Source organism: Anoplopoma fimbria, chromosome 15 (genome assembly GCF_027596085.1).
Source record: "Anoplopoma fimbria isolate UVic2021 breed Golden Eagle Sablefish chromosome 15, Afim_UVic_2022, whole genome shotgun sequence".
NCBI classification, from domain to species: Eukaryota; Metazoa; Chordata; class Actinopteri; order Perciformes; family Anoplopomatidae; genus Anoplopoma; species Anoplopoma fimbria.
The window spans coordinates 5,863,692-5,889,816 of record NC_072463.1 but is presented as its reverse complement, the minus strand read 5'-3'; the positions used below and the strand labels follow the sequence as shown (position 1 = coordinate 5,889,816).

Genomic DNA, 26,125 nt, shown 5'->3' with positions numbered 1-26,125 from the left:
TCAGGAACAAGGAGCTGCTGCCAGAGACTTCAGCCCTGCATGTCCTGCAGACGACAGGATGACAAAATTTGACTCAGACTCCACCACAACCACTTGTAGATCTGAAGTTTGTAGTACGTTATTATTGGTCTTTTCCATGAACTTTTAAACCTTTGTCAGCCTTGTTCCCTGCCCTGCCTTCAGAGCTGCTTTTGTAGAATAACAACATAGACACCTGAGGCTTCTTATAGAGACATTACCAGGAAACTGCTTGTTAGCTCAGTTTAAACCGGTTCTCGTTCAATAACCTCTATGTGGCCTTCATAGTTGATATCGTTGACTCTGCTTTCATTGTGTGGAGGTTAAGTAGTTAACTTTGGCCATTTTAGAGGGTTTAAAAGGGATTTCATTGTTCCTCGAGTTCAGTCTGAACTCGTAAAAAATGTTGCATGTTGACAGACTGGGACAAAACGTCCGACTAAACTGAGACGCCACATTTCTGATCATTTCATCAAGTATTTCTTCTCCTTTTCCTTTTGTAAAACAAATGATTCAACCTGGGGCTTGTTTAAATCAATAAACCGGCAGTGAGCTGCTAGAGTAACCAGATGATAGACAGCTTAAAACAATCAAGGGCAAATACTGTTCAGTTTAAATAGTCGCTGTTTAAACAGCCTCGAGACACAAACACAAAGAACGTGAAGCTGCTACACTGACAATTATTGACTTAACATTTTTGTCTATGCTTTTATATCAAAATTGTCTTTTTATTATAACAGTACGATACTTTCAGGCAAGGAAATGTACATTTACGCCCAGAGAATGTTCCTCTGTGATACTGGTCTTATCGCCTTTTTCACCATTAAACCAATGAAGATTAAGCAGTCATTGAAAAGAAAAACAGAAAATCAGTATTATCCTTTAAGTTACAGAAGTCTTCAAAGTAATGGGTTTTACATTTCTTGAAATTTACTCTTTTGTTTTTCTTGCTGAGAGTCTTACTACCAATTTCATGTCGGGTTTGTAAGTATGAATCTGCAGCCAGAAGCTGGTTAGCTTAGCTTAGCATAAAGACTTGCAGCAGGGGGAAACAGCTAGCCTGGCCCTGTCCAAAGATAGCAAAATCCATCCACCAGCAGACTGAAAAACTCCCTATTGTACACATGATATCTGTTTTGTTTAAACCGAACAAAAAAAAAAAAAAAAAAAAAAAAAAGTTTTAAAATGACAATTTAACAGATGTTTATGTTTTTCCCCCTGTTTCCAGTCTTTATGCTAGGCTAAGCTAACTGAATGCTACATGAAGCCTCATATTTATCCTACAGGCATGATAGTTGTATCAGATTTCTTATCTAACTCAGCGAGAAAGTAAGTGTATTTCCCAAAATATCAAACTATGACCATTTCATTTTTTATTTATTTCATCTCTGAACTGAACTGTGACATGTTTACAGGTACAAAGCATTTTAATCGTAGTAAACAAACCTTTTAAGAAGTTGCTCATACTTCTGAGGTTTGTTGCAGGGAGAAGATACTCATGAAGGGAAAATATGATGTCATGAAGTTATTTGTAATTAGCATTCATGCAAGTAAACAACCCCATTAATGACTCCCCCCTCCCCCCTCTGTTATTGATGATGGTGGTGATTATAATGATGATAATAATGATGACAAACATCGGCTCCTGGTAGTTTTGCTCATTTCAATTCATGTTGCTTGCTTTTTTTAAATGCAAAAGCTCAGTGAACCAAGCCACATGTGATTTTAAACTTGTCCCATCCCTCCTCCTGTAGTGTTTTCATGGACAGCTACTCTTTCTCAGGAAGGAAATCACATGACTCGTAACAGTGGCAGTCATCTCATTTCTGCTGACCTTGTTAAATGGGGTTAAAAGTGCAGTCTGGACTTTTTCTTCATGTTCTTAAATAAGCTATATTTCTATTTATTTTGTATGCGGTCTTACATTTCACCAAATGTATTGTGTTCAGAAGTTTTGGTACATTTTGAGTTACTACGAGCTGTGCAGTGATCAGTTTTCCATGCTCAAAAGTCTTTGGCACTTTATTAAAAGCAGACCAGACAGATATTTATTTCATTATGTATCAACCGTAACCCTGTATTTTCCTTTTTTCTAACCCAGGACAATTTCAAGAGCGATGATGTAGTACTAGAATAAAGAGACAGAATAACAAAGAAATGTTTTGGTTCATCTGTTGAAGCCGAGAATATGATACCTTGATTTTCCAGGTATTTCACTTGATATGCCAAAAGAACAGACATTATAGTTGATATATAAAAAAAATTCCAGATCTCCAAATAGAACTAGACATACCAGTCAAAAGTTTGGACACACCTTCTCATTCAACTACTTTGAAGAATCTAAAATATAAAACATATTCTGGTTTGTTGAGCATTTGTTTGTTTACCACATAATTCCATATGTGTTCCTTCATAGTGTGGATGTCTTCAATATTAATCTACAATGTAGAAAAAAATAAATATAAAAATAAAGAAAAACCAATGAATGAGAAGGTGTGTCCAAACTTTTGACTGGTACTGTATAAACTTGGCCAATATCAGCTAATGACAGATATACCTTGTCATTGTATACGGTGGCCAATCATTTTAAATAATAAAATGTAAAAGATGGGTTTAAAGTAGATCCCTAACAAGCTTATTCTTAAGCTGTAAAATGTCTTGCTTGGTACATATTTAAGTCACTAGTCTTTGAAAATAAAATGTATTGGAGACGTGATTTTGTAAATTAAGAAAAGTAAAAGTTTTTTGATAAAAACAGAATTATGTAGAAAATATTATAATCCTGTGATCAAAGAGAAAATTGTGTTGTTGAAGCAAAACGCATCACTAGATGACAACACATTAGAATAACAACACATACAGTACCAGTCAAAAGTTTGGACACACCTTCTCATTCAATGTTTTTTCTTTATTTTTATTTTTATTTTTTTCTACATTGTAGATTAATATTAAAGACATCCAAACTATGAAGGAACACATATGGAATTAATGTTAAACAAACAAATGCTCAACAAACCAGAATATGTTTTATATTTTAGATTCTTCAAAGTAGTTGAATGAGAAGGTGTGAACAAACTTTTGACTGGTACTGTATGTTAAGATGAATATATCATATAACACACTAATAAACAACAAGTAATAATATGTAAGTGGGAGAACACAGGAGTAGGCTCTTTTTAGCCTGTCGGTTGCCAAATCCGTTAAATGCCCCTTTAAGGATTCCAAAAACAGGGAGTAATTTATTTATTTTTTCATCATAAAAAATATTCTAGGGTATTTAAAATAGAAATGCAACTGTTTATTTAACCGTGATAAGTTAACACACGCAATTCAATACTTTTTTTGAACATCAAAAGGGGGCAAAATCAACTTTAACCAAGTGAATGATTAACCGGGAAAGTTAAAGCCCAACCCCCAAACCTGGCAACATGAACGCCGCAGCAGCATTTCCGGTTCCCTCCTCTCTGGCTCTGGACCCGGTCGCCATTTTGATACAGTTGAGCAGCGCTGAGACGAGACGGCACAACGTTGCAGCTTCCCATCGACACACACATCCAAACCGGAGACGCTTTTAGTAATAAAAGGTAAGACTGGGAAAGAGAAACAAGTGATTGTATTAAACGTACGTTGTTTTTTTTAAAAATGGCTGCCTGTGGGGTTTGTATTTCCTGCACAGAGGAGCACGTCTTTGTGGCTAACTGAGCGGTGGCTAGCTCGCTAAGCTAACACAAGTCGACCTCGAGGCAGCTAGCTAGCATTATGCACGCTGCTAGCAAGAGATAGCATCATTAGAAACTATCTAAAGATGTACTTTTGCCAAATGTAATAACATAAATGATTATGTTATTTAGCTTTTTCACTTTTTTACATTTCTTATTTTTCAACCACACGTGTGTAATTAAAGTTAGCCGTTAGCTTAGCGTCAGTGTCACAGTGTGTGCTCGTGGTAGAGGCCTCCTGTTAGCTGGGCCCAATGTGTTGTTCCACCTGGTTGTTGAAAATAGCATTTCATTTTATGGTTAAATGGTGTTTGTGGAGGTTTAGTCAGCAGTGCCTTGAGATGCATTGTGTTAAAGTGAAATGTGTTTTTAATGTTTAATCAGTTTATATTAACCAGGCTGAACTAAATACATGTACAAATGTATTGTAGGACAAATCACAGTACAACTTAGAATAAATCACATTGAATATAAAATAGTCTAACTTTCTATTGTAACATTTTGTGTAAGAAAAGTTTTTGTTTGTGTTAAAAGTTTTTTGCAGGATAAACTTCTTTTTAGATCTGAAAGAGTTAAATATCACATATTTTGTGTATTAAATGCACCGTATTATTTACTTTTGGGAGTTTTATTTTTCAAACAAAAGTCAAGAAGACATATTTTTGTAATATTTCCAACACTGTTCCATTGGATCTGGGGTTCCACTAGCTATTTGTTTGCTATATTTTATATGCATAGTTTAACATTAACCAGGGTGAACTAAATACATAGTGAGTGTATTGTAGGACATTTCACCTCAAATCACAGTACAACTTAGAATAAATCACATTGAATATAAATATAAAATAGTCTTACTTTTTATTGTGACCTTTTGTGTAAGAAAAGTTTTTGTTTGTGTTAAAAGTTTTTTGCAGGATAAACTTCTTTTCAGATCTGAAAGAGTTAAATATCACATATTTTGTGTATGAAATGCACCGTATTATTTACGACATTTCACCTCAAATTGCAGTACAACTTAAAATAAATCACATTGAATTAATGCCTCTATAAAATAGTCTAACTTTGTATTGTAAAGTTTTTGTGTAAGAAAAGTTGTGTTAAAGTTTTTTGTAGGATAAATTTCAGGTTTTTTTTAAAGATCTTGGGGGCATTATTTGTAAATCTACCCCGATTGAAAGTAAACTACTATTTGCTGTAGAACTGGTTTGACCAGAGCTGCTTATCACGTGTGTTTGATCTGGATCGGGTTCACTCAGTTTCACTTGAGTCGGTTTCAGTCTGGACCTGGGTTAATGGGTCACTACTATGGTTTGTTTAAAAAAAAAAAAAAAAAAAGTGTTTATTACTATACCATTCTAGATGCATATTTCAACTTCAAAAGTCTTGACCGCAGCCATCTTCTCTGTAATACTGATTAACCTTTGGCCAGTAAAGTTTTTACTCCACCTTTCCTCCTGGTCTGGTTGAATATTTACCAGGTCTTGTGCTTTCTTTTCTCAGCAGATAACAATGAGTGGTTGTCGTGTCTTCATCGGCCGCTTGAGCCCACACGCCAGGGAGAGAGACGTGGAGAAGTTTTTCAAGGGATATGGACGGATTCGTGAAATCAACTTAAAGAATGGATTTGGCTTTGTGGTGAGTGTGACTCACCAGTGACCATTGTGTGAATTAAGCATTTCCCAACCCTGTTTTTTTTAAAAATGTGTTTAGAGAATCATCTTTGATTTTATACCCTTTTCAGGAATTTGATGACCACAGAGATGCAGATGACGCTGTTTACGAGTTGAATGGCAAAGAGCTGTGCAGTGAAAGGTAAGAATAAGATCTGAAAGAAAGTCAAATATCACATATTTTGTGTATTAAATGCACCGTATTATTTAGTTTTATTTTCCAAACAAGAAAAGTCAAAAAGACATAGATTTTTAATATTTCCAACAAATTTCAGATGTGTCCATTTATATTAAATTAGAGGTGGATCTGGGGTTCCACTAGCTAACTTTAATGCAGGGATTCCAACTGCCAACATTATTAATGATTTGTCTATGGATGACATCACAACGCACTTTGTTCCCTGTAAGACAGGAGTGTTTCGATGCATTTAATAGTGCATAGTCCACCTGAAACCACCAAGTTAATTCAAATCAATAATTTATTTTAAGTCAATCCACAAAACATGGTAAATTACATAGCTGCATATTTCTCATGGACTTCCTTTATAGACATATAGGAAACATGTATTTTGTCATTCATCCAACTGTATTTTCCTAAGAATTTCTGGCTTTTCTTTTCAGGGTCACTATTGAGCACGCTCGCTCCAGAAGAGGAAGAGGTGGCGGCCCTGGAGGAATGGGAGGACGTTTTAGTGGTGAAGGCCGGGGGTGGTGGTGGTGGTGGTGGCGGCGGAAGCAGTGGCGGCGGTGGCTATCGTCCATCTCGCAGCAGTGGATCCAGGTACATTTGCCCTAAAAATAACATCCTGAAACCTGTATTAGTTAGTCGAAGCTTTTACTTATGTTTATCAGTCAAACAGGAAATAGGTATCACATGTACACAACTTTAAAAGAAGAACAACTAAAAATCGACGAGTTAAAAAAGTATGAAAGGCTTATTCTTTGATGTGGATGGAAACACAAAAAGATGTGTGACATGAGTCCTTTGAGCGGCTTTAACAAATATTTAGGTGTTGTGATGAGAACCTGTTACGCCACCTCTAAATCAAATTCAAATATTGACACAGCTCCTTGGACAAAGCAAAAATACAACGGGTGATCATGAAGCAAAAGAGGTTGTTCTGCGAGTATAAATTTGTATAAAATGTTGGTATTAAAAGCTTTTTTTTTGGTTTGCGTTGACTGGACAGGTATGGCCCCCCTGTGAGGACGGATCACAGACTCATTGTGGAGAACCTCTCTTCACGAATCAGCTGGCAGGTAAGAGAAAACTATACTTTCTTAATTATCTTATAACACAAGATAAAATGTCGATTTCACCTTACATGTTTTTTAAACGGAGCAGCATTCTTTTGATCAGGCCATGTCAATTTTTCTCTAGTCAGATTTATAAAAACACAATAGGTAATTGGCCAATTACAATAGAAAGCCCCCAGTATTTTAGTTTGTTTACTTTCCCTCAGAACACATTTTTGTTTTTCAGACAAAAGCACCTAACTGCTGCTGAAACGCAATTCTAACCAAAAACCTTTAACTGTTTTTAGACAGCTGCTCTGATATGGTTTCCTTTTTATATCAGAGGTAATGCACACCCTCCATGGAGGTGTCACAAGTGTGTAGCGCCCTCTCCTGGTTGTTTTTCTGAATAGTTTCCATCTGGTGCCTCTCCTTACACGCAGTTGCCGCCGGTCTAAAGTCTTGGCTGGGCCCAGTTGCGGGTGAAAGTGGTCTAGCGCAGGATACGGTAGCCTTAGGAGGTCCGTAGCCACAGTCTGGAGGTTCTGTGGGCTGGCACCCCCGACTGCTGTAACCCCCCTCAAATCCACGGTCCCTACACTCTCCCGTTTGGGTCTTTTTCTGTTGCTGATGGAGCTGGGGGCGGTGTTGAATCGGGCGCACACCCCTCCCCCTACTTGCTCTCTGGTGGTTCCTTACTTGTGGAGGCCGGATGCTGGTCAAGGCCGAGGTCGTTTCTCAAGGGCTTAACACTGCATTGGTTCCCATTTGCTATTTGGACAAGTGGCTCTATGATAATATCTTCCTGGGTATGGAGCGGTAAGTAGCATAAAACTCATGTGATTGGGTTTGTTCAGGGTCGGGTGGTAAAGGGGTGTAGAGTTTCAGTCTCAAATGGGAAGGAGGCAGTTTTACCATGTAAACACTTAAAGACTTTTCAGGAAAAGTATTTATAGCTCACATGAACAAAATTCTTGTCCACTTACCCAGAGTACTATTGTCATCCGACCACCAAGTAATACATAGGTTCATGTCACATACTCAGACACAAAACCCAGTATTGACTTGTATGCAAAAATGCAGCAAGTATCAAACTGAATTCATAAAATTCCATGGAGTGGATTTTGTTTGCTGATGCAACTTCATGGAGAAAATATGTGGGATATAAAACAGTTTGAGTAAAGGCAACACTTGTCCATACAAAACACTTCCAGTGGATCTTTAGTTTAGATGCCCTCCACTGAAATTGGAGCTTATAACAGAGTGACAAAGGTCAGCATTAGAAAAACCCAAGTTTCAGTGTGTGCTGGTATTTTGCTGCCTGCTCATTTTTCTCCCTCCAGGTCTGAAAAGGCTTTCACCGGCATCTCGCGTTTTGTTCTCTGTCACTAATCCAACAATATACTTTGAAACAGGACCTGAAAGACCTGATGAGAAAAGCAGGTGAAGTTACCTTTGTGGACGCACACAGGCCCAACAAAAATGAAGGGTAAGCTGCTTTTTTTTTTTCTTCCCTTTTTTCCATTAGTCAGACTTCTCAAATGGTTGTTGTCCTCAGGGTTTGGACCTAATGACTGTTTCTGTTTCCATACAGAGTGGTTGAGTTTGCATCCCGCAGTGACCTGAAGAACGCCATCTCCAAGCTGGATGGATCAGAGCTGAATGGACGCAAGCTTAAGATCTTTGAGGACAGCAGAAGGTCAGTTGGTTTTAAGATATTTTCTAGAAGACTCTTATCAAAAATGCGGCATATATTTTTTTGCACTAGTGTGGCCGGCATTAGGGTGCCAGAATGTAGAAACTTAAAATTGTAAACTTCACAATTCCTCACATATTGAGGGGCTTGTACAGTAGTAGATAAATATTTAGGGAATGTTTTAAATTGTTTTTGCCCAGTATTGACCAAATTTGGTTGGCCCTTCATCTTAAATTCTTAAATCACTCGCTGATTGTATTTTCCACCAGTGATCGAACTAAACAGAACCTGATATACTTTAGGACAGTTGTAAGGATCAGTCAATTCCAGGCAATTATTTTTACATAAAATCCTGCTCAGTGCAGTTTGAAGATGATCATGTTCTTGTTTAAGTGTTGTAATGCCACACACATGCAACATACATTTAAAAATGACTTTTTCCCCCCAACAGCCACAGCAAGAGCCGCTCCCGTTCCCGCTCCCGCAGCTACTCCCGCTCAAAGAGCCGTTCCAGGAGCCGCCACCGTTCCAGGAGCCGCTCCAGGTCCATGAGTCGCACCCCGGAGAAGAAGACATCAGGAGGGGGCAGGGCGTCAGGCAGATCCCTCTCAAGGTCAAAGTCTCGCTCCAAGTCCCGCTCCAAATCCCGTTCCAAGTCTCACTCCAAATCCCGCTCTAAATCCCGCTCCAAGTCTCGCTCCAAATCCCGTTCCAAATCCCGCTCAAAGTCTCGCTCCAAGTCCAGGTCTAAGTCCCGCTCACCTGTTCCTCCTGCTCAGAAGAAGCCGTCCCGCTCCCGTTCTCGTTCACGCTCTCGCTCCCGTTCTCGCTCCCGCTCCGCATCTGCAGACAGCAAACACTGAGATCAGTGCACCTGTCGGCCGTAAAATAGACTGATAGTTGCTCGCCGCGGGCGTGTATGGTGGCATGTGATTTATTGTTTCTTTTTAATGAAGGGGAGGGAATCACCATTTACATGGTTTCTTTTTGAAATAACATCTTCAGTCATAAATGTGCCCTCATTGGCTTTGATTTCTTTTGTTTTTCTTTTTCTGTTAGTTTGGATGAGCTTCCACAGGAAAATGTTTGTTCCTATTCATTTTTTTTTTTGCCCCCCTCATAAAATCCCCATTTATTTTTTGCTGGAATGCTGAGTGACCGAAAACCTTTTTAATCAGTGGTGATGCTCGTCACAATCCTGCAGCCTGTCCTAGCTGTCTGCCATGTTATGATTCCATCCACTCCCCTGTGCTTTGCGAGTGTTCACAGCAGTTCAAGGTTAGGAGGGAATGGTATTCATTCCCCAAAGTGTTGATAGGTATGTTTTTGTCCGCAACGTCTGGCATCGCTGTGAAACTGTGATTCTGCTTCTGATGCTTCTGCACGTGTTGCATTCACTGCCCTGATATGTGAACAGAAAAAAAATGCAAGCATCTCAGTCGGTGGTTTATTTCAGCTTTCATTGTGTAATGATGTTTGAATCCGGCATTCATTTAGTTCATTTCTGCTGCATCAGGACCTCGTCTCGTGTTGTGATTCATCTTCTTTGCTTTTAATTAACTTTAACCGCAGCCTCGGAATGAAGCGTGTTGTGGGTCTGAACTCAAGTGTCTGTTTCAGCAGGAAGAAATGTCTCTAAATAAGTTTATTAATTTGATACTAATAAAACTCTCACTGCATATTGTCATTTAATTTTTTTAGTAATGTTCAGAAAGAACAGTGAATTTTTTTTAATATTTTGTGAATATGGGTCATGAGACTCTCATATTAAAGTCTCTGCAGTTCAACTGAATAAAGCTTTCACAAACTGTTAAAATGTGTCGCCAATGTTTGTTCTTTCTTTCAATAGTTACAGCACAAATGTTAAACACCAAATACAATCAAATACGACTTCACACTGCTCAAATAATACGTATAAGTAGGTGTGAAAAAATGTTACATATATCTATAAAGATTGAATTTTACTTTAGTTTTCAGACTAATTAACTTTATTCTTTTCAAAAGATAAAATAATGAATCGGTTGATATTGACAGATGAAGTTGCAAACTGATTAAAAGAGCAACTACAAATGCATCCCAGTGCACAGATTTCAAACTTATTTACAAAATTGTTTGATATATCTGTCAACTATGGATCAAAGCTGAACTAAACTAGTGGTTCAGAATAAAACGATCAATGCAGGATAAGAAAAACACTGAATTAATACCCATAATGTGTTCATTTTAATACTCTGCACTGGTGGATTCATAGAGTAAGTGACAGGTGAGAGCTTGGTGCTGTTGTACCTCATGGAGCACTTTATCATTTGTACAAATTACGGGTACTTGAGTCTTCTCATTCTACTCTATACTATATTCTCCACTATGCTTCTACTCCACACTACTACTAGAGTTTATGAAAAATGTTGCTTTGTTATAAATTAAACTTAATAATTACAAGTAGAGCTGAAATAAGTAGTCGATTGATAAGCGGACTGACAGTAAATGTATTATACTATACTATTATGTTCCTTAAAGTCACATTCTGCATTTATTACCTTTTACTTTTAATACTTTAAGTACGTTTTCTTGGTTGTAGTTCTCTTTATTCTTGTATTTGGACGGTATAGTGAACATGAATTAATCCAAGTTAACCTGAGACGTCACGGTTTTAAGTCTTTTTATGTGACCTTAAGAAATACACGAGTTTCCAAGGAGACTTCTACAAGTTGTATGATAGAGGAGTTGCTATGGGTACAACAAGCTACTTATAGACAAGCTATCTATGGATTAATATGATCACAGCTTATCCATCAGCTCATATTAATCCTTAAAGTGACCAAGTCCATGCCATGCAGCGCCTGAATACCTTGATGGTGAATGGGTCCCCCTCCTTAAAGTCAGAGTTAAACATGTTGCAAAACACAACAGGTATAGTTATGTGAAAAAGGCTCATTTAGTGCCTTAAACTTCAACTACACTGATCTCCACATGGTGGCAGTACCTGCTTGTCCTCCAACCAGAGAATACATGGCTGTGTATGCATAATAAATGAGTATCCATTATTGTTATAAATATGAATTTACTCATTCATAATCTGATAATTGTTACAGTATAGTCTGTAAAAGTATGTTATTAGAAATGTACACCAAATTGCACAATAAGTAAAGGATTTAATCTTCTTCATGCAGCACTGAGACAGATAAAGGAGGGGGATATTTTGCAGAGTAATGTGCCGTGAAAAATGTTGGGGATCGATCTGGCGACACAGCTTGAGTCCATGGATCCGCCCAGACCTGCACCTGCAAAATGGGCAAAATGCAGTTTGGAGAGACCGTCAATGACGTTTTTCCTTCAGGGGAATATATGAGGGGTGGTTAGTGCCCGAGCAAGAAGAGCCAGCTGAAGAAGACTGAGAGGAAATGAGTGCCGCCTTAAGAAAGAAATCCTCCCAGTTTCTTATTATAATGAGAAAATATCATTAATACAGGATGTTATTATGACACATTCGCACCAGTGTTGCCTGATTTTTTTTCACTCAAGTTGAATATTTAATATGTAAATTTAATATATTCTTAATACTTCCACTCCAATACATTTTTTTTAGGATAATATGGGTAGTTTTTAATCCATTACATCTATTTTGACAGCTTTAGTTGCGTTACAGAGTCATATCATTAATAACAAATATGACCAATTTATTATTAAGTATTTCAAATTAGCCCCACCTTTACCAGCAGCATATATAATACGGGCCATTCTGCATAATTTACTTTCAGCTTTGGTACTTTGAGTACCTTTTAATGCTTATACTTGTGTGCTTTTACTTTTTTGTAAAAGTACATTGTTATTCTTTTATCCTTTCTGTCTTCGACATGTAAAGTGCCTTTGAGTAACTTTTAAAGCGCTGTACAGATAAAATATATTATTATCATTATTATCACTATTATCAAAGTTCTGAATGCAGGGCGGAGTATTTACACACCGTGGTATTACTACTCTTGCTTAAGTAAAATATCTGAGTAGGCTCCTACTTCTACCATAGTGTTAAAGTAGCAAACAAATAACAGGAGGCTATTACTAATTATGAATCAAGAAGTACTACCCTGAGCCTTCCTCTTAGCACTTATTGTATTTGTTGCACTTATTGTATTCGTATTAATTTGTATTCTGTATTACTTTTGTTGCACTTATTGTATTGGTATTAGTTTGTTGCACTTATTGTATTCGTATTAGTTTGTTTCTGTACTTTTGCTCTGGTTTATGCTCTAAGATGCTTGTTTAAGAAAGGAGATGCACTTATGACTTCTGGTGACTAGTAGTTCTCTTGAATACTTACAGTACCAGTCAAAAGTTTGGACACACCTTCTCATTCAACTACTTTGAAGAATCTAAAATATAAAACATATTCTGGTTTGTTGAGCATTTGTTTGTTTACCACATAATTACATATGTGTTCCTTCATAGTTTGGATGTCTTCAATATTAATCTACAATGTAGAAAAAAAACGTACCTATGGTCTGGGAAAAAAACTGGCAGTGCTGCAATAAGTATTTAGATCCTTAATTAAAAGTACTAATAACATGGTTACAGTACAGTAAAATACACACTATCCTATACCTATTATAAGTAAAAGTACTGCATTGAAAAAGTAACTATCAGGAAAATGAAGTAAAAGTATTGAAAGTATTCAGAAAATGTCCTCTGGTATAGGCTACTGTTTTTTTGTATCATATCATAATATTATTACTCATGCATTCATGTAAAAGCATGTTTTTTCTGTTTTAAAACTTTGTATAGGGCTGCAACTAATTATTATTTTCATTATGGATGCATCTGCTGCAGGATCTCTCTCTCTCCCCCTGTCTGTCACTCATCACCAGCCAGGACTCCAATGGATTTCATTTGTGCAAACACATGCATATGCTTTCATTGGACTCATACTATGTAGTTACACCATCATGCAAATGTCTAGGTTCAAAAAATAAAAAACTATGGTCTGGAAGAAGTATTTAGATCCTTAATTAAAAGTACTAATAACATGGTTACAGTACAGTAAAATACACACTATCCTATACCTATTATAAGTAAAAGTACTGCATTGAAATCAGGAAAATGAAGTAAAAGTATTGAAAGTATTCAGAAAATGTCCTCTAGTATAGGCTACTGTTAAAAAAACCATTGAATGAGAAGGTGTGTCCAAACATTTGGTACTGGTACTGTGTGTGTTATTGTAAGTGGCTTTGGATAAAAGCGTCTGCTAAATGACTGTAATGTAATAATGTAATGTAATAATTAAGAATGACGTTATTAGTCACATGAAGATTGGAAACCACTGAGAAACACCAGATCACAGTATGTTAGTGGCTCTCCCCTGCCTCCCCTCCTCTCCTCTCCTGTGTGGCACTAATCGCGCCTCATACACTCGGAGCAGCGTGGTTGGCACAACAAGCTCAGCGGTCGCTCCGGTCGCTCCTCTGCAGTTCCTCCGCGGTGCACAAGGACCACACCGACCAAGCGAGGACGGAGAAAACAATGAGCTTCACATTGCACTAACGTGAGCATGTCACGGCTCTAGTGAACGGATACACGCGCACACACCCAGAGACGCATCCTTGCGCGCACAGAAGACCCGCACCGGTCTGCGGTTTAACCCCCCCAAAAAAACACCCAACAACCACCACCCCAGCTCGGTGTCGGACAGTCCCAGCCGCAGCCCCGGACCATGGCGGAGAGAAGCGGCCGGTTGAGCTTCCCCGGGAGCGGGGCTCTCAACAGACCGGTGCCCATGAACCTGTTCGCTACATGGGAGATAGACGGATCCTCCCCGAACTGCATCCCAAGGTGAGGCGCCGCATTACGCACGGAACCTGCACTGTCCTCTTCAACTTTATGTGTCTCCAATGCGCCATGCAGGCTGTCACTTATCAGATTGCTCAGGCTACAGCTGCACCACCAGCTTGCTGGATGATATCATCATGCCAGGAGGGAGTCCATGCAGGGAGAGGCCCTGCAGCGGGCTCACCCAACACATCTGCATTGGCTTTTTTTAATATATATATATAAATGTGTTTAAAGTGTAAAACAACTCCAGCAGTGCAGCTTTAGATCACACTATAATGGTGTTTACTCTGCAGATACATGTGTGTGTGTGTGTGTGTGTGTGTGTGTGTGTGTGTGTGTGTGTGTGTGTGTGTGTGTGTGTGTTTGATTGTAAGCTCTGCATGCTCATAATCATCCAGTCTGCTATCAGATAGAGAACCAGCTTTATGCCGGATGGTTGTGCCAGCAGGCTGCACCATGGAGACCATTTGTCTCCTGTGACCCAGAGACTCAGAGGCCGTGTTCACACTGGCAGACTCTGATCTACTGCTCAGGCCTGATTTGTGTTATTAGATGAATGTGGCATCAGTTTGACAAAACAATCCCAAACTTAGTAGCCTTTGACTTTGGAATGACCTCAAATGATTTCAAAAAATGAGTTTTGATCGGTTCACGAATTCCTTAAAAGACATATGAGAAGTTAAAATCTTGCAGGTTAGACAACTATGATTAAAACAAGGTGGCAGCCTGAACCACCTTCACTGCAAGACTTGAAATCAAGAAGCATATCTTTGGAGACATGGGCCGTTAATATTTCAGTGCCATTAAACTTGGCAATCTTATCTATAATTTTTTTTGTGAAGCTCTATATTCCGGTCTGTTCCCAACATCTCCTTACCTGTCTTTCGTTTTTTCTTTTTTCTTTTCTTTGCCTGTTTATTTATTTACCTAATTTTAGATTTTCTATTTATTTTTATGTTTTTATTTTGCTGGGTACTTTTTCTGCGCTCTTATAGTTTGTGCTCATATATTTGCAAAAGTAGAGTATTGATGAAGAAGGTCTACTGTGGACAGGAAAACTTTTTTTTATGTAAATAAGAAATACCTGATCTTGGACTTGGACTCTCATGGAGAAGTGAAAACATAACTCCGGGTCTGGTATCCATTTAAAAACATTTTTATCTGACATGAATTCCACCATGAAAAACTTTGACTCCAAACCACAAATGAATATAAATGGACAGTGTGCAGATGTTACTCTTTTGATTTAAGCTAAATTTCCACTAGCCTTGCAGCTTCATATGATGTTCATATAACTACACCTACTTCTTCTTAAACCGAAACCTCACTTGGAATATAGACAAGTTTTACTGGCAGTGTTTCTGGAGTTGTGATCAAAGTTTTTAGACATCACGGATATAATTTCATCCTCAGGACAAACTAAGAGCACATTTTATACTTTGATCCAATGACAGAAATACATTTTTATAAAGCTTGTGGTTTAAACTCCATTTGACTAATACCTGCCATCAGACTTTGGCCAGCAGCTGTCATCCTGTGGAGGAAAGATGACAAAATAGCTGTAATTAATATGAGCGTCGGGGGAGTTTATGTGCTTTTTATTTATTTATTTTAAAGTGGTGACTATCTCTCCTTACCCTCTCTCTATCCTCTTAAGTTAATACCTTCAGTGGGTTTTTACATTGCATGGCTTTTATCTGAAATAAGACTAATTCATTTCCAGGAATAGCAAAAGCTGTGATGATATTCAGGAGAGTAGATGAGAAGATTTCTGCGACTAAAACAGTGGTGGGTTCAAGATCCACTTTATTTAATGTGTTAGTTTTTTTTATCAAAGCAGAGTCACCTCACTGTCAGTCCAGATCACTGCAGCTCTCTATTGACCGCCGTCTGTCACAGTTCAGACAGGAGGAACTCTGCTTGTTAACCAGATGTCAAATCAGCCATCTCAAGATGGATAAACAAACTGATCCCTGTCACTCTCTTTTTTTTTTATTTGTGCTGCTCACTTCTTTGAAAGGTTCCCTGTGGAGTTTCTCACCTCCAGTAGCGCGACGGAGCTCTGTTTACATGAGTGGGTGCTCATTTTTGGCAGAAGAAGACTGCAAGCTAGTAAACATTGGTGTTAAAGAAACAGGATTTACATTTAAAAATTGGCTGTCTTAATGTTTTTTTGAGAAATCAGAATTAGGTTTATTGCCAAGCTTTCACACTCAAGGAGTTTGCCTTGTTATTTTGGTGCACAACATTAAATCTAATAAGAATCAAATAAAAAAATGTGCTATATATATTTTTTTATTATCAAAAGAGCTGTACAGTGTTTGAACAAAGATGATGGCTTTGGCAAAAGTTCACAGTATAAAGTACAAAGACTTTTTTCAATATGCAGAGATAATACAGAAGGTAATTGGATTCAACTTGTTTGTCAGACCTCAGGGAAACACACAATGTGTTTTGGTGAATAACACTGAATGTAATGTATTTCTTTGTTTACAAGAAATACTCCACAGGGCACCCTTTAATATTTTATCTTTCATCAAAACAGAAATAAAGCTTAGAGGGAGGAGACACATGGGAGAATGTGTTTTTTTGCAGATTATGGCAAAACCTTAGAAGTTGGTCGTGAAAATTGTGCACAATCAGTGTTTTCGCACATTTAATTTACTCTTAAATCGGGTTGTAAATCACACGGTCCTACATGGCCAAATGCATAATCAGCAAAAGCATTTTTTCAGCAATATACTGATTCCCTAGTTTGTGATGAGACATAAAAAATAAATGTGTTTTGAGTAATGTGTAATTAAGTCAGACAACCTCGTGCCAATAGCAGCCTTCATAAGTGCTGCGCTGCTGTGTTCAAAGAAAAATTCAACATTTTTGGAAATACGCTTTCTTTCTAAGAGTTCGATGAGAAGTTTGATAGCAACCACATAGAAATACTCGTACGTGACCCCTCGTTTTTACACTTCTGCACGAATGGAACAAACAAGATAAACATTTACGAGCTTTAGAGGCGCTTGGATTTTACCTTCAGACAGAGCCACGCTAGCAGTTTCCAGCTGTTTCCAGTCTTTATGCTAAGCTAAGCTAACCATCTCCTGTCTCCAGCCTCATATTAAACTTGACAGACATGAGAGTGCTTTCGATTTTTCTCTCTGCAAGAAAGCAAAAATAAGCTTATTGTGTGAGCTGTCAGGTCGGGGAGCAGTAGCTGAGTATGTGATCAAACATAGGAATGAAAAGAGTATATTCAGGCTGCATTCAAAGCAAGACTCAGATGTGATAAGATGTGAAGACATGAGACGATATATTCAAGGGGGAAAGTGTAGTTTTTCGTAACAAGCCTCCATCTTTGTGGTGATCCACATCAAGACCTGGTTTTGTTGCCAAAATGAGATTTTAGATGTGAACCGCGTTGTATACATGAGGATAAACCTTCTGTGTCTTAATGGCTTTCTGGTTTGCATTACCTCGCTTGGGTTAAACATTTAAGCAAACTACCTCACGTCATGAAGGAGCAAGTAGCATTTTTCTTTTCTTTGGAACCGCTAAACTGTGTTCCTCTGGTGATTTTAATAAATGTATCCTGTAATTTCCTCGCTCCTCCATCAATCCTGCTCGCTGTGGCTCGGAGGTCTCTGAAGCCCGAGGCTATTAGGCCGGGAGGCTTATAGAAAGTGCTGCCTCGGCACTGATCTCACGTTTCCCAGAGTCACTTCAGGACACGTGCTGCTCCACGCCGAGATGCCTAATAATCACCTATCACAAGTAAGGGAGGGGCTTTAAAATCACCTCTCTCAGAGGGTGGTTGAAGGATAATTACCTGCGGTCTGGAAATCCAGATGTCGGATTTGAGAACTGGCCGCTAGGATGCAAATGTTGTCATGTGCACTTTTTATTGGAGAGTTTATGAGGATGTGGCTCATAATGTAGAGTCAGGATATGAAGTACATGGAGGCGACACGGAGGGTTGTCCTTATTAAACTCCTCAGCAGCAGGACTGAGTGTGTGTCTGACCTCCAGAGTGTGTGAATGTGAAATGTGCTCTTACGTTCCATCACGCCGTCGTGAGAGGCATTTAAATGAGCAACCAAGTGTGGCTTTTCATTGCTCAGGGCTCCTGAATGCATTTCAATAATTGCACACTTATTTCTAAAGATGGTCTTGTCATCTAAGAGCCACTTCAGCCCTCTAACCTGTGTTCAGAATCAATCATGTGAACACCTAATCCTTTCTCTCTGCTCTGAAAAGCCAAGGGCAAGGAGCTGTGTTTCGTCTTGGTATTTCTGAAGTGGGCATCGGTCGCATTTCTGCACATCAGCCCACAGGTGTATGAGGCTAAGTGGAGAGCGCGAGAGATGAGGGGCCAATCTGCGAGACAGAGGCGGGATTGAACCGGAGGCCCTCGAGTGGCAGCTGGACCCAGTAGGCCGTCATATTTGGGCCTGTTGGTGGCGAGAGTGCTGAGATGTCGCTTTGAGCTGCAGTGAGAGACACTCACTCTTTTGTCCTCCCGGCTGCCTGGGATGCTCACACTGTGGGAATTTAGAGTAGGATGAATGAGAGGCAGTTAAAGCCTCTCATTGTTGTATGTTCTCCTTGTTGTTCTTGTTGTCCTGCACTCAGTGGCTGTTCTGTAACAATGTTTGGGAGTTTAAACAAGACCAAGAGCTCTGTGAGCCTGTGCTTAGTAGCTCAACGTTTTACCATATTGTCGTAGATAAGCGTCAGGCGGAAACCACCAGGTCTGAAAAGTGCAGCCAATGCTGAAGAGCTTTAAACTTACATTCTTTCTAATGGCAATCAGATGGCGACTCCTTTAGTTGCATAAAATAAGTTTGATTGTACGGAAGTCTATGAGAAAATGACGCTTCTTCTCACTTGATTTATTCCCTCAGTAAACATTGTAGACATGACTTTATGGTCTCAATCTCTAGTTTCAAGTCCTCTTCAATACAGCAGGATGTTCATTTAGTAAATTATTGTCCAATTTAGAGTTAAAATAGACAACATAGTAGAGTATGCTTTAAGTTGTGGGTATGTTGTGATTGATATGTTGCTGCCACGGTGTTGACCGGACTAAGAATTGTCCATGTTTCTGTCTTCTCCGTTCATCTTATCATCAATGGCAGTAGTTGAGATATTTCTATTCAATTTTATCTGTTTTGTCACAAATTTGCCTCCGAGGGCTTTACAAAGTGTTGGACCACTGCATCAACAACGTTCACACTTGTTTTCCGTCTTTGTCGAGTGAATCTCTGCCGTGTTCTCTGAATGTTAAGTCACAGGGCCTTATGTAAGATATCCAGATATCCTCCATCTTGCTGATGCAGCGCGTCCTGGAGGACAGACGGGGCAGGACGAGAAAGGGCAGTAGCAATCACACACACACACACACACACACACACACACACACACACACACACACACACACACACACACACACACACACACACACATTTGAGATGCTTTTTGACTCTGTATGGCCGATCAATTTTGCCTCCAGCTGACTTTCCTCATGCCTCTGCGCTTTGTGTGTCACGCCTGGCTGCCTGCTTTTTTTTTATCCTGCTATTATTTCCCCAAAGACAATATTTGATTTTAAAGAACCAGCTTCGATTTTATCTGTTCAGCTCCTGGTTTTAATACGCTGCCTCTCTGCAAAATGAGTTTAGGAATATAAAAAAAGCTGCTGTGTGAGAGTCTATTTGTGTTCAGAAAAACCTAAAATACTGTCCAAACCTAACAGGGATTGTTTACACTGAGATTAGCTGGATTACTTGAGCTGTGATTTTTGGCCGGAGGCAGTCAAAAGTCAAGGCCTGCAGCAGTCTAACGAATATTATGCAGCTGATAAAATATAGCCATAAACACCAGATTACTGTAAATAGCCAAGTTTAACCCGAAGCTGTTGAAGAATGTATTTACTTGCATAGAAGCAGCTACAAAGAAGAAAAAACATCTTCTTTTGTGTGAATAAAGATTGTGGTAATTGCTGAAAAATTTTAGGTTGTTTTTGCGTTGGAGGCGTTTAATACCTCCGGGCTCAGGAGCTAAAACTGTATTACTGTGAAATATTCTACATGGATCTACAGTGCTGACGTTTTTATGAGCATACGCTTCCCAAATTAAATTCATGCTAATTGGAAAATGGGACAAGCGCATGTGCCTCTGGAGATATGGAGTAGAGAATGTATTATTTCAACTCAGCAGCTACGTTCCCTTCTTGGAGGAAAATGTCAGCTCTGATGCAGCAGAGCTAAACCAACCTTGGCCAGTTTATAAGTCGCTGTAAATGTTCAGTCCGGGGGAATAACGTCCTCTTCAGAGGGTCTTTTAGTTTAAATAGACCTCAGAGTGACGGAGAGCAGACTACAAGGCATCCAGAACACTGAGGCTTCATTCATCAGTAGAAACGGCTCGGTAAAGTGTAATGCTTTGTAATGTTCTTGAAATGTGTCTGTCATCGGGATGAAGTCTCAGAGAATCATCAGCTCCACGTAGTATTTTAGCTTTTTTTTTAGCTGTGTTTGGTTTTATGCATCTTTACAATATTTCCAGTTACAAATTGTGCTCTACCGGCTCCACTACAGCCGACAGACACAGTTAGTGACCATCTAGTGAACATATTCAAGCATTTAGCATCCTAAGAGACAGATATTTTACCAAAAGACCAAAAACAGAGCTGAAAGGAGAGTGAATGTTCGACTTACTGTTTGCTCATACTTTCATGTATAAACTGTGATTATATGTCAGTGTTGTGTTTACAGTTTGTTCCGCTGCTCCCTGGTAGTCAAACAACAGTTTAAAGTAATTTATCGAGCAAAAATGTCAAATATTCACTGGTTCCAGCTTCTCAATTGTGAGGATTTGTTAATTTCTCTGATTTAAGTTATTGTGATTTAATAATTTGGGTCTTTTTGGTCAACAGGCAATTTGAAGATGTCACTATGGCAATTTTTTGTTTGTTTTAAAGAGTAAAACATTTATTGATTCAGTCTTGAATTAATGATGAAAATAATGCTTAATTGTGGACCTAAAACAACTTCAGCTTGTTTAATAAAAGTTGAAAAAACAAACTTTTCTTACAAGCTTTTTTCCCGAGCTATCAAACATATCTCACTGTTTTCATCATCTGGGCGGGGATCATGTGTTCTTGTGTATCTATCTGTCTGTCCACAGTTAACCTCACATACTACTGGACCCATCAGTTTAATATTTTTGGTTCACATTTATGACTGCATGCTCAACGACTTCTCGTGGTAGTGGTGGGTTACATTTTTTGACAGACATCACATTTGACTGTTTTACACCGTCGTTCATGCTGACTCCTCACTCCTTTTAACCAGCTGGTAGAGGCAGCAGGGGATTTCAGTAGCAAAAGGGCATTTCTGGCATACTGTGTCTATTGCAAGCCACATCTATAGAAAACTTTGGTGTAATTTTGTACCGGTGCATCTGCAGATTAATTCCATACCTGATATGATATGATATGATATGATATGATTCACTACAGTAAGGCACGATACAAGATTAATAGATAACTAATTTTGTTATCTGAGGAACATTTGGGGGAGATTAAACTCTTATCTCTTCCGGAGGGGAGAAGGAGACACAACTGGAGGAGATCTACTCTCTCCTGGTTGCACTTTTCAAGTTTTGTGAATGGGTTTGTTCTGTTTGTCATGCCTCAACAGAAAAAAAAGCTTGAATTACTGTTCAAAAGGTCAAGAATTAACTTTAACGTCCTATTTGCGTTCAATTTAAAACAGCTGTACTGCTCATTTCTTTCATTACAATATGACCGCTCACATAATTGCCAAAAAATGTGTAATGTAACAGAAAATGTCCACCACCCTGTTTGAGCCCCATCTCTTCTATTGTTAGATAGAGTCCATTTCTGATGAACGTCCTTGTGTGAAGCTGTGGCTCTTCTTGAGAGTAAAGCATCTAGATGAGGTTAACAGGCAGAAAAAAAAGAAGAAAGAGAGAGAGAGAGATTTGTCAAAAACTTTGTGCCAGATGCAGATGAGATTATATTTGGAGGCAGCTGAGGGTTTAGTGTTGTGAAAAGGAAATGTGACATTTCTAGAGCGGTGTGTGCTGGCTGCCTCGTCCCTCTTTGAATCACCCGTCTCTGAATAAAATGTTCCGAGATGTGCTTGTAGTCCAGCAACTCACTTTTCCATTTAAACTTCTCTACATAACACATGAAAATACTGTTCTTTTACTGCACTTCATTTATCTGACAACTTTTGAGATTAATACTTTACACAGAAAACCTATAATGAGTTTATAAGATGTGTAAATAAAAGATTGGACTACCAAATAGTGACATATATATAACGTATTGTAATTAATATTAGCCATCCACAACATCAATAGCACTGTCATAGTAATAATAATCTGATAATATTAAAATGAAAGTGAATCCTCTGTTACCTATATTAGTACTTAAGGTTTTCTTTTTCCTAATACTTTACTTAAGTTAAATATGAATGCAGAACTTTTGCTTGTTACAGAGTATTATTGAAGTGTGATAATGCTACTTTTACTTGAGTAAAAGATCTAAATACTTATGGATGGAGTGAACGTGCTCTGCAGTCTTTCATTTCCTCTTCACTGTCACACCAACGTGCAGGAAGTTAATAACATGAGCTCTTCCTGGCTGATTGTCTCCGGCTGAAATTAAATTTTCTGCCTCACTTGTGATGCAACTGCTAAATTATCAGCCTCAATTGGTCGTAGTAATTCTGACAACTTTCTTACATTTACATTTTGCCCTCGAGGCATTCTCTCGCCTCATTATTCATCGTGACTTAGATTGCCTTGTTTTTTTTATTTATATATTTCCTGACATCTTGATTTGTTCCCTCATTCTCATATTGATTATTCCGGCCGGTGGAAATGTGAATTCCTGAGCTGAGTAATTGTGGCTGGACGCAGTCATATTGCCAGTGTGGTGTTGATTTGTGTGTGCAAACATTGACTTCCAGGGAAATCCTTGCAAAACATTAGTCACTGGTTTCCGTAGCAACGGTGTTTGTGTTGCTTTGCACTTTGGCAGAGGTGTTTGGCAAAATAACATCCGGTGAATCTGACATTGGTAGTTGATTCACCGATTTGATATCTCATTCATGCCTTGATCTGTTTCATAATGATTCATCTACCTAATGCCTTCCTCTTGTCACTCTCGGTTCATTTTGTTTAATCTCCTGTGAAAACACCTTTTCACTCTCACAGTTTTGGGTTAATTGCAGGAAGGCCCTGTCGGCTGGAGTTTGCAGGCTTTCCTCTTGCAGGAGTCGGTGTGAAAAGAGGGACTCGTTTTTTCACTTCTTCGCCCTCACTGAGGCTTGAAGAACTGTTTCTGAATTCAGAGCATGGAGCAGAAATGTAGGTCAGGTTCCTTTTTGGAAAACTTGCGGCCAGGAGGAGAGCTTAGATGGTTTAGCATATTGTAGTAATTAGGAGAGCTGCTGTGCCACGTCTGGCATCTTTTCTCCTGGGTGGCTGAGACATATGACCTCCTCCGTGTTTCCACCAGACTCCTCCCCGATTTATTGGCTGGACACATGGACACAGAGAAAATCTTGAGGTTAGCATCGACAGCTGCAACCTTTCATCTCTGCCCCTGGATGTTGAAATGAGCATTCATTATCGCTGCCAGTGAGAAATCAGCATCTCTTTACAAGCCGGTAAACATAACCTCTGTGGCCTCCCAGATGCTGAGCAAGCTGCAGCAGCTTCGTCCAGCTAATCCGCTGCAACACAGACGTCGACTCGACATTTTGATAGTTAGAAGTGACTCGTCAGGACAGAAGACAGACCTCACATTCAGTCAGGTCTGGTTTTTAAACCCCTAGTAGTGCTGTTTATACAAATCTAATCCAGACAGAATGGATGTTTTGTACCTGACTTGTCTGTCAAATTCAGCTTCACTGGCTCTTTAATCCATTTTTGTTTTAGCAGACAGCAGATATTAAAAGCTTTGCATACAGCTTAGACAGGAGCAATGGGTTACCTTGTAACATGTGACTCTGTGGAAGAGCTCCAACAGCTGTGGACGATGTTGAAATACTGTCTTTAAAAAAAAGGCTTCTGCAGATTCTGCTATTAAAGCTGTAAAGCGTCACTTCACTATTTGGATCCAAGCGGACGACAGATGGCCGCTTGACCAAAAACGTCTTGTTTCTCTTAAGTGTTATCACAGAAGATCTTTAACAGAAGTCCATGATCATTTGTATAGCATTTCATGTGTTTTAAGACTAGAGCGAATGATTATTTGATTTTTGATTAATCTGCCAATTTCTTTTTTGAATACATCAATTGTTTGGTCCTGAAAATGTCACAAAATATGGAAACATGTCCATCCAACTTTCTCATTGTCCAAATGTCTTTAAATATCTTGCCAGTCATAAACCCAAACAGAGAAAAGCAGCAAATCTCCATATTTGAAAAGGCTGAAAACAGCATTTCCCGCTATTTTTACATGAAAGATTACTTTGATTAATAGATTATCAAAATAGAATCTAGTTTGTCCTTATAATTAGACTAAAACAGAGCTTTGAATGGTTGTAGACTAATTAAATATCAAATTGGCCTACTGATCTTAATAAAGTGATTGTTTTCCAAAGTCTTTAGGAAAGAATACTACTACTATTAAGATAAGATAAGATAAGATAAGATAATCCTTTATTAGTCCCGCAGCGGGGAAATTTGACTTCTATTATACTGTTTGTTTACACTGAATGTAATGAAATGGAGGCCACACCCCCAAATGTTACCCATTCTCATCTGGTCACCCTATTGCAGCTCTAATAAAGACATTAAAAGCGTGTTAATACCTAATGCTAATTTCCAGAATGCTTGTGTTTCTAAAGGTGTTCTAACATAACAAATGAACGTGTAAACATGCTGATATCAGTCAGATCTCATGTAGAAATCTTTCTTAAGAACATGAATGTTTCTTGGCTTGAAGCTGCCATCCTTCTTAAAGGAGCTACAAATGTTTCAGAGCCACTTTTGAGCCTACAGGTAGTGAGTATTTAATATAGAAGTCCTTTAAAATGAACTTTACTGACTTAATCCACTCGAGCCACACAATTCCGACTCATATTTAGTTCATAAAGATCTTAAACAGACCTTCATATTAAAACAGTCGTAGGAAGCTGAAATGTGACCCTTTCAGTGACTTCAGTCAATAAACACTGTTATAAATGGACAGAGTGCTCTGCTGTCCATTTTAGCAGAAACCTGTCAGAGCTCTTAAACCTAACGACACAGAGAGTCGTGCAGATGTGGTTTCACTGTTGTGACTGCACCGTTCATTTGCAGACTGCTCTATAATTACTCCGACAAAAGAGCTGCAACAACTTTTTTTTGGTTATGCAATTATACTTTCTTTTGACAAAGTCCCGACTGGTATGAAAAGCATTATGTAGGACACTTCAGAGTGTCCTACATTGTCTGATGTTTGTTTTAGTCCAACTTCAGTATATATTTATGGCGGTCTGGCTTTTTAGAAATGCATTGTTTGGCCTGATGGAGGAGGTAGATTTAAGGCTGCAACTAATTCTAATTGTTTGGTTCAGAAAATGTCAAAAAACAATTCCAATCACAACTTCACAGAGCTCAACGTGACATCTTCAAATGTCTTGTTTTGTTTGATCAAAAGTGCGACCTTTAAAGTAATTCAGTTTCCTGTTATATTTGACAAAGTTAAGCAGCAAATCCTGCCTTTTTCAAAGTATCTTTTTCTTGAAATACGACAGAAATGGTTCTTGAATGGTTTCAAGGTTTTAAGTTTTTATGAATCTTGAAAGTCAGAACACTATTGACTTTATACCTTCCAGCAACAAGATGTCCACAAATATTTGTCTACTTTTGGTCTGTTTTTACTGGATGTTTTTCAAAGTCAGGACTTGCCCATGCTTCAGATAAAGGGAAATCTAATTGCTTTA

General features: G+C 38.6%; 2 protein-coding genes across 3 annotated transcripts in view; both read left to right on the top strand.

Annotated features, from left to right (window-relative positions):
* The first annotated feature begins 3,463 nt into the window (after nt 1-3,463).
* On the top strand, nt 3,464-10,155 carry srsf5a (serine and arginine rich splicing factor 5a). Its single transcript, XM_054613506.1, is given in 9 exon segments — nt 3,464-3,602; nt 5,238-5,372; nt 5,479-5,549; nt 6,029-6,109; nt 6,111-6,188; nt 6,598-6,667; nt 8,059-8,132; nt 8,238-8,342; nt 8,791-10,155. Coding segments are annotated over 8 exon segments (1,017 nt in total). The 5' UTR covers nt 3,464-3,602; nt 5,238-5,246; the 3' UTR covers nt 9,203-10,155.
* Nucleotides 10,156-13,728: 3,573 nt separating this feature from the next.
* Nucleotides 13,729-26,125, top strand: part of pacs2 (phosphofurin acidic cluster sorting protein 2) — a 57,523-nt gene continuing 45,126 nt past the window's right edge. For both annotated transcript variants that reach the window (XM_054613480.1, XM_054613479.1), the window contains exon 1: nt 13,729-14,162. In XM_054613480.1, coding sequence (XP_054469455.1) covers nt 14,044-14,162 — 119 coding nt within the window. In that variant the 5' untranslated portion in view covers nt 13,729-14,043. The remainder of the gene's footprint in view (nt 14,163-26,125) is intronic.